Below are 8,883 nucleotides of genomic sequence, written 5' to 3' on the forward strand. Positions count from 1 at the left end.
AAAATGGTATACCGTCTTAAATGTTCTTGTATAGCATTTAATGAAGCAATAAATGTTGGTATCACGTTAATAGATCAACGGTAATATTTAGAGACTTTGAGATACGCAATATTCTGTTAGTGTATATTTCGAATTTTGTATCCTTTTAGTTCTGGTTTTAGCTAAGAAATTATTTAAGCAGGTTTTAGCGCGATATAAGTACTTCTGGTTTACAAAATCTACTAGTTCTACTGGTTTTGAACTAATCCAACATCTACTGGTTCTACTGGTTTTGTACTTAATTCAACATCTACTGGTTTTTCCTTAGCATCTCCACAATAAATTTAATTCTAACAATTAACATCACATATATTCTACAATTAAGCATAACAATACGAAACTTAGAAATATATGATTTTCACAATTCCAAGACATAAACCGAACTCCCAAATTATTTTCCACATAATAATTAATTATAAAAAACGCTTACACTTCAAACATCAAGCCATAGTGCTCTGATATCTCTAAACACGACTTCTGAAAATTCAAACACCACAATACGCTTTTAGAGCAGCTGGGGATCTCTGACCCGCTTCTGAATAATAAAAATCAAGGAACTTAACATGATCAAAGGGTTTGAACAGCAAAGGATGCTCTTCATCAACCATTTCTTCGGGGGCTTTGACAATGTAACCTTCTTTCGGAACTGAAAATAGTCCTATCGAATAACGAGCAACGCTCCCTTTCATCGTAACCCTGTGATATGCAGAATGCAGCCTTCCATTTGTCCACGCCTTTGACACAAAAAATAGTTTAGCGCTTAGATTTCGATCCTATTTACATTACATTTATGTGTGTATATATGCTTTCGCACGCATATATCTATATGGATATTTACTATTATCTTCCCATAACATGACCATTTGTCTTTGTAAGTCCTGTAAGTTTTCATGTCACAAATTTATGTTGGTCCCACGTTCAGTAATTTGAGATAATAAATATGAAATTAAAGAACACCGAGATTTATTATTAGGGCAAAAACCACGGGCAAGATGAAAAGAATTTCACTTTAATATTTTACGGTGTACAACCACTCACTGTGTTTCCAAAAAAAAACACACACTCTCTTAATACAGAAGAACAAACACCTTACAAATATTATAAAACTAAGCACTCAAATGCTATAGGATGAGAGAAAACTCGAAGAAGAAATGAAATCAAAATGAGGGGATAGATCTCTATTTATAGAGCCACTTGTTCTTGTGAAGACGCGTATAAAATACGTCGTCTGAATTCAACTTTGCCAACCAATGTTTTCATTCAACAAATTCAACCAATCATGTTCTTTAATGCATTAAGTGCATTTTCCCTTTTTTGCCGATCTATCTCCAACTTGGAGATTTGATTGAGAATCAAACACATATCCACACATCTTTTCAATCTTGCCATTTCTTGCTGCCTACGTTTCCGTTAGGCTAGTTGAGGATCTACACCACTCAAACTTATAAGTGTTCACTGAATTGGTAAGAAAATCAGCTATGTCATCTTCTATATGGATCTTCTGAATATCTACGCTTCTTTCTTCTACTACTTCCTATACAAAGTGAAATTGGACTCCAATGTGTTTTGTCCTGAAATGAAAGGCTGGATTCCTTGTGATGTGACTGTCACAAAACAAAGGAACATTCTCTTGTTTGTGCCCGATCTCCTCCAATAACCTTTTTAATCCATATTGCCTCCTTGCAAGTTTGAGTAGCTGCCATGTATTCTGCTTCCGTCGTAGATAATGCCACAACTGTTAGCAGTTTTGAAACCCAGCTTACTGCTCTCCCTGCAAGTGTAAACGCATAACCAGTAGTAGATTTCTTCTTATCAGGATCACCTGCATAATCTGAATCGACATATCCCCTGAGTGTAAAATATGATCATCCATAACATAATGCAGCATTTAAGATATCTTTAATATATCTAAGGATCCTCTTAACCGTGCTCCAATGCTCTCATCCAGGATTTGCCATATACCAACTAACTGCTCTCAGTGCTTGAGCAATGTCCGGTCTTGTGTAAATCATGGCGAACATCAAACTTCGCACTGCTGATGCATATGGTACTCGAGACATCTTCATCCTCTCTGCTTCACTGCTAGGACACATCTCGGAGGATAACTTGAAGTTAACAGAAAGGGGAGTCGATATTGGCTTACTATCTTGCATGTTGAAGCGTTGCAAAACTTTCTTCAAATAATTTTTCTGGAAAAGCCAAATCTTTCTGTTACTTCTGTCTCGGTAAACTTGCATCCCTATAATCTTGTTTGTTAGTCCTAAGTCCATATCAAATTCCCTAGCCAATTGTGCCTTCAATCATTGGACCTGATCTTTTTTGGGGCCTGCTACCAACATGTCGTCCACATACAACAGCAAAATGATATAATCATTACCAGACCTCTTGAAATATGTACAAGGGTCTGCATTCAGTCTGTTGTAACCAAGACTCATGATATAGGAATCAAATCTCTTGTACCAACACATCAGCGCCTGTTTGCGACCGTATAGAGATTTGTTCAACCTGCAAACCAAGTTCTCTTTGCCTTTTTTTGCAAAACCTTCTGGCTGGTGCATATAGATTTTTTCTTCAAGATCTCCATGAAGAAATGATGTTTTCACATCTAACGGTTCTAGATGTAGGTCAAACACCGCACACAATGTCAATACTGCTCTGACTGTTGTAAGCCAAACCACAAGAGAAAATATCTCATTGAAGTCAATGTCTTCTTTCTGAGCATATCATTTTCCTACCAATCTAGCACGATATCGCTCCACTTGATTATTTCCATCACGCTTGATCTTATAGACTCATCTGTTGCCAATGGCTTTTCTCCCTCGTGGTAGTGTAACAAGATCCCAAGTTTTATTTTTGTCTAATGCTTCCAACTCTTTTTTCACTGCTATCATCCACAAGGATACATCCGAGCTTTGAGTAGCTTCATGGAAACTCGATGTCTCATCATCCTCTGATAATAGACAATATGCAATGTTACTTTCAGTGACATAATCTGAAAGGCAATCTGGTGGTCTTTTGTCTCGAGTTGACTGCCTCACATTGGAAACCTTATACTCAACATGTTCTTGTTCTTCGTGCTCTGGTATTGCTTCATAAGAAATTTGACCTTCGTCAGTCTTATTTTCCACCTGAAATATAGTAGTTTCTGAATCCAGTGTATCTTTGTCTCCCTTTACTTTATCTTCCTTGAAGATAACATCCTTACTGATGACAAGCTTGTGAACAGTAGGATCTCATAAGCGAAACCCCTCAATTCCATCAGCATATCCCAAGAAGATACATTTTTTGGATTTTGAATCCAACTTTGATATTTCTTGCTCATTTTACAGAACGTACACACGACTTCCAAATGTATGCAAATGAGAATAATCTGTCGGCTTTCCGGTCCATATCTCCATCGGAGTCTTCAGATCAATTACCACTGAAGGAGAACGATTGATAATATAACAAACAGTTTTGACTGATTTCGCCCAAAATGACTTGTCTAGACCAGCAGTCCTCAACATAGCTCTTGTTCTATCCAACAAGGTTATGTTCATTCGCTCTTCCACTCCATTCTGTTGAGGTGTGTAAGCCTTCGTAATCTGTCTTTTGATGTCTTCATATTGACAATATGCATCAAATTTGTTACTGGTATACTCTCCTCCAATGTTAGTCCTTAGACACATGATTTTTTTTCAGAATCAAGTTCAACCCGTGCTTTAAAATATTTGAAAACTTGGAAAACATCTGATTTCTTCTTGATTGGATACACCCATCATCTCCTAGAGAAATCACCAATGAACGAGAAAAATTATCTCGCTCTTCCTAGGGATACAACTGGTGTTTGCCAAACATCCGAATGAATCAGCTCCAGTATGCTTTTGCTCCAAACTTTAATATGTATTGTTTACTGGTAACACAATGCTCACAAAAGAGTAGTGACACTTTTGTAAGTCCCGGCAGCAGCTTCCGTTCTGAGAGAATTTTCAACCCTCGTTCTGACATATGCCCGAGCTTTTTATGCCATAACACTGTTAATTCTTCTCCTGAATCAATTGATGCAACAACTAGTTCAGCCTCTTTGTGTGTTTCTCCCAAAAGTACATATAGATTTGCAACAACTTTTTCTGCATTCATAACCACATACGCACCCTTCACAATTTTTATGATCTCGTTCTCACTACGGGTTTTGCACCCGATGTTATCCAATTGCCCCAAGGACAAAAGATTTTTCGTTAGTCCATTCACATGTCGTACCTCCTGTATGGTGTGAATGATGCCATTAAACATTTTTATTTTGATAGTACTGACCTCATTGATTTCCAAGGCATGATCATTTCCCACGAATACCAATTTTGACCATTATTTTACTATCCGTAATAGTGCTCTGACCAATTGAAATACGATCCCAGGAAAATAAGGGATCTAGCAAAAAAATCCTTTTTTTTAGTCTGGGGCGAATGGAGCATGGTGGATTCACAATTCAGATCCTCCTGAGACTAGTTCATAATGATCAAATCATTCTCTCAGATACGTCATGTGCCACGTCGCTCTTGAATCCATAGTTCATGTATCACAAAATTTGTGTTTTCCTTCTGTAATTATTGCTGCTTCGTTGAATAATATTTCACCACCGCCTGAAAGTACTGGCTACATTATCTTGAGATATTTTCTCGATACTCGAACACTCTTTCTTGAAGTGCTCTTTGCCGCCACATTTAAAGCAATAAATATTTTTGTTTTTACTTCTCGACTTTGATCTACCTCGTCTTCGGCTCCCACTGGAGTCACGGTTTATATATCTTCCTCTTAGCATCGGCAAAGCCTCTGCCTGCTTCGAAATTACCCACCTATCTTCCTTATTCTTGCGTCGACATTCTTCATTGGGAACCACAGTTAAAACATCCTCAAATTTTAGAAAGCCCATAAAAATATATTGGTTATGTTGATGATAAGTTGATCATATGAATCTGGTAGAATTTGAAGTAAAAGCTCTGCACGTTGATTTCCCCTATTTTATGCCCTATGGAAGTAAGTTGGGCAAATAGAGTATTTAATGTGTTGATATGGTCGGTCATCTATGAGAATTCTGTCATCCGAAGAGTATAAAGCCTTCTCTTTAGGAAAATCATGTTGTGTAGCGACTTGACCTCGTACATCTTTGTCAGAGTATCCTAGATAACTTTTGCTGTTTTTATCTCAGAGATACTTGATAATACTTCGTCTACTATATCCAAGTGTAAATTGGCAACAACATTGTCATTCATCTCATTCCACTTTTCATCTTCTATAATTTCCACCAGTCTATCTCCAATAACTGCCAAGCAGTTCTCTTTTCTAATTAAAAATGCTTGTATCTTTATTTTCCATAACATTAAATTGCTTCCATTGAATTTTGTTATCTCGTACCCGCCCGCCATTATGTCTACAACAATTTAGTAGACTTGACAAAACAGTCCCATCTTAATAAAAAATCTTTAATAAACTTTTCTGTTGTGGAAGATCAGTCCAGACTGCAACCACAGAGCATACTCAGAATTTTAAGAAATTTTAAACCAAGGCTCTGATACAACTTGTTGGTCTCACGTGCGTTAATATTAGATAATAAATATGAAAATAAAGAATAAAGTGGACACCGAGATTTACGTGAAAACCCCCTAAAAATTATTATGATAAAAACCACGGGCAAGATGAAAAAAATTTCACTATAATATTTTATGGTGTACAACCACTCACTGTGTTTTCAAAGAGAACACACACTTTCTTAATACAGGAGAACAAACAGCTCACAAATATTATAGAACTAAGCACTCAAATGCTATAGGATGAGAGAAAATTCGAAGAATGAATGATATCAGAATGAGGGGAGGGGAGCTCTATTTATAAAGCTCCTTGTCCATGTGAAGACGCGTATAAAACGCATCGTCTGAATTCAACTTTGCCAACCCACGTTTTTATTCAACAAATTCAGCCAACCATCTTCTTTAATGCAATAAATGCATTTTAACTCTTTTGCCGACAGTTTAGTCATGTATATTGATGCTTATTATCATTTTAGTTTTTTTATTATCAAATATGATATCATAAATTGATGAAGGAGGACCTGAAATTAATTAGGTGGAATCGGAAATTCCTGACACATTTAATTTCATTTCAACACTCCGGAGAAAAATTACTAAAAAAGAATAATTATCAACTCCCAGAACTAAAACTACAACTTGAAAACTTACATGACTAAAAAAAGAAATTTTGCAAGTTTTATGAATGTATTTTTCTCCTATTTATTAAGAGAGAGAGAGAGCAGCACAAGTATTCATTTTGGAATACAAATAAATGAAAAAAAAAATAACCCTAACTAGAAGGAAAATTTATATAAAGCTAATTTTGTAAATATAATATTTTCAAACAAGGATTTATCGATTACTAGCGATATATTATTGAAACTATTTTACTATGCCAAAATTGTTCTAATTAAAATGCTTTATTTCATGAGAATGAACTTTAGTTAAAAGGAGATATAACAAATTAGGAAGGAGAAAAACAATATTCTTATGAAACTATATATAAAATTTGAATCAACTTTATTTTACTATCTTAACAATCTCCTTTAACCAAAGACAAATAGTTCCAGAAGTGGTCATGATGTATTTGTCTCCATGCATATGTTGGGGATGCGAATACTTGAAATAAATTTGAAGTGCACTTACATGAAAAGCTTCTCCGATCATGACAATGAAAGAATTTGGAGAAGGATCCACTGTGATCCATTGCCCATCTTTTGTCAACACTTCCAATCCATTCACCTCATTTTGATACAATATGGTCAAAAAGTTTTTATCTGTGTGTGATGTTAATCCGAGCTCGGCTTCATGGCCTTTTGGGAAATCATATTTTTGAACCCGGACGAGGTAATTCGACGACTCTATGTGTTCGTCTATATATTTTTCAAGTCCCAAGCTTTCAAGAACCATCTTACGTACAATTTGATCCAATTCGGATAGTTGCTGTGAGAAGGACTGAATACTCTTGCTACAAAGATGAATAAAATTATGATACCAATTTATTTCGTGTCAAGAAAATGGTTTGTAGGCCGATCATAAAAAAATAGAAGCGCACAAAACTTAAGCTACATCACAATCAAGAGAAATGATTAATATATATATATTTTTTTTTTGTAATGGAGAATCTACGGCTGTTACTCGTAGGTGTGCATTGGAAAAACTCTTGAGTTGAACGCAATAGCTAGCAAACCACGTTAATCAGATAAACAACACTTGACAAATCTTGTGTGACAGACTCACCAAAAAGTTGTGTCAGTAGAGAATTGAATATGTGACCAATTGGTCATAAATGTAACTACTCAACCAACTTGGACACCCGTCTAGGTGCTGAGAAATGATTAATGTTGATAACATATTAGGCATGTTTTATGTTATATTCTTTGAAGAATGCTTAACGATGAGTGAAATCAAGAATATGGTGTACAAGAGTCGGTTTTCTAGAGGTAAGAAATATCAATACTTTACATTAATTACATGATTAATTAGTTAACCAAGAGAATTAATTTAGGTATATATTAATTTTGAGCTCATGAATTTTACTCATATTCTAAAAATAATATGTCCAAGTTGACATATTCTTGCAAATATCATATCAAAGTGACAGCGAATGGAGTTCTTTAAATCTGTTCTTAACCGGGAAAAAAAAAAAGAATCCCCAGATACCTAAAATCAGGGTTTCCTTCAGACCACATAAGATTCGTGAAGCTTTCGATACTTCCAAGGTCGTGTGGGCTATCGATTCCCAAGCTTTCATAAAGTGGCACCATCGCATACTGTCCAACATAGCCATGGTATGGTTTATTTGACCTGTTTCGAAGTTTATTCTGTAAAGGGAGATCAAACAGCTGCTTCAGCCCTACGAATACCGAGTTCCGGAGGTTTTGAGAAATCTGATCGAATGTTGCCTCGAAGCAGCCAAATTCTTGCAGGGCGAACTTAACTTTGTCCTTAACAGATTCCCAGTTAGAGGTTTGGCTTTCTTGGTCCAGTTCGGAGAAATTGATGAATGGAAGCTTGATAGTTTCAGAGCCCATGCTTATTATAATTTTTGGATCTGTCGAAAGTTTGAAGATAATTGAAGAAACTGTGAAAACCAGTTGAAGTGTTGCAGATACATTTATACAAAAAATAAAAGCTACGTGCCATATTAATTTTATTTTATTCTCTCTGAAAATTGTATATACTTAAAATGGCGATGATAACAATAATGATAATAAGGAATCTTTGGTTTCATTTCACGACAAGGTTTCAAATATCTATTATTTTCATTGTTACATTCTTAAAATTATATTTCAACATCAAGCCAATTTTTATTTGTCTTAATATCTAAATAATTGTTTCTTTAAAATATTTTAGGAGAGCGACATCATTGCTCAACAAATCATATCTCATGATGGTGACATCATTTTTCATCGAATAGTTAACCAGGTAATGGACCGGCTTTCCGGATATTAATATCTTTTTTTTTTCTTTTCTGTATCTTTTGTATTTTTCGATTTTTTTTTATTTATTCTAAAACTATGTTAAAAAGATATAGATTTTTTCATCTTTAAAAAAAAATCTGAAAATTTGTGAAAGTAACGATGAAACTTTTATATTATCATCTTGGTTAATAACATGGTGTAATAACTAAACACAAGATTATATTCTTTCATAGTTGCGTAATATATATTAAACATGATATATTATATACCAAACAAAGTCCAACATAATTTTTTTGCCCAAACACAGATTTGCGATGGCCTTCATGTCCTAAATGTTGGAAATTTCAAGTAAAATTAAAGATTGAATGAAAATTATG

At 35.0% G+C, this 8,883-nt stretch overlaps 1 protein-coding gene across 2 annotated transcripts; it reads right to left on the reverse strand.

Moving 5' to 3' along the window:
• Window positions 1-359: 359 nt before the first annotated feature.
• On the reverse strand, window positions 360-8,247 carry LOC142549289 (putative 2-oxoglutarate-dependent dioxygenase AOP1). 2 transcript variants are annotated; one of them, XM_075658152.1, is made up of 3 exons: window positions 7,746-8,242; window positions 6,729-7,050; window positions 360-773 (listed from the first exon to the last, which is right to left on the reverse strand). In XM_075658152.1, exons 1-3 carry the CDS (start codon window positions 8,114-8,116, stop codon window positions 525-527), a joined length of 942 nt encoding a protein of 313 aa, XP_075514267.1. In that variant the 5' UTR covers window positions 8,117-8,242; the 3' UTR covers window positions 360-524. The 2 variants fall into 2 exon arrangements, with proteins under 2 accessions (XP_075514267.1, XP_075514268.1); XM_075658153.1 differs by lacking the exon at window positions 360-773 and adding an exon at window positions 6,512-6,578 and having other exon boundaries at window positions 6,634-7,050; window positions 7,746-8,247.
• Window positions 8,248-8,883: the final 636 nt, after the last annotated feature.

This window comes from Primulina tabacum, chromosome 6 (genome assembly GCF_025594145.1).
Source record: "Primulina tabacum isolate GXHZ01 chromosome 6, ASM2559414v2, whole genome shotgun sequence".
Lineage (NCBI taxonomy): Eukaryota > Viridiplantae > Streptophyta > Magnoliopsida > Lamiales > Gesneriaceae > Primulina > Primulina tabacum.

Bases quoted from the DNA above. Each gene is read 5' to 3' on its own strand.
- LOC142549289 (XM_075658152.1), bottom strand. From the start codon at position 8,116: ATGGGCTCTGAAACTATCAAGCTTCCATTCATCAATTTCTCCGAACTG. The intron at 7,051-7,745 runs GTATCTGGGGAT...TCATCTTTGTAG, and splicing joins GAAGGAAACCCTGATTTTAG to CAAGAGTATTCAGTCCTTCT. The intron at 774-6,728 runs GTAAGTGCACTT...TTTGTGTCAAAG, and splicing joins TGATCGGAGAAGCTTTTCAT to GCGTGGACAAATGGAAGGCT.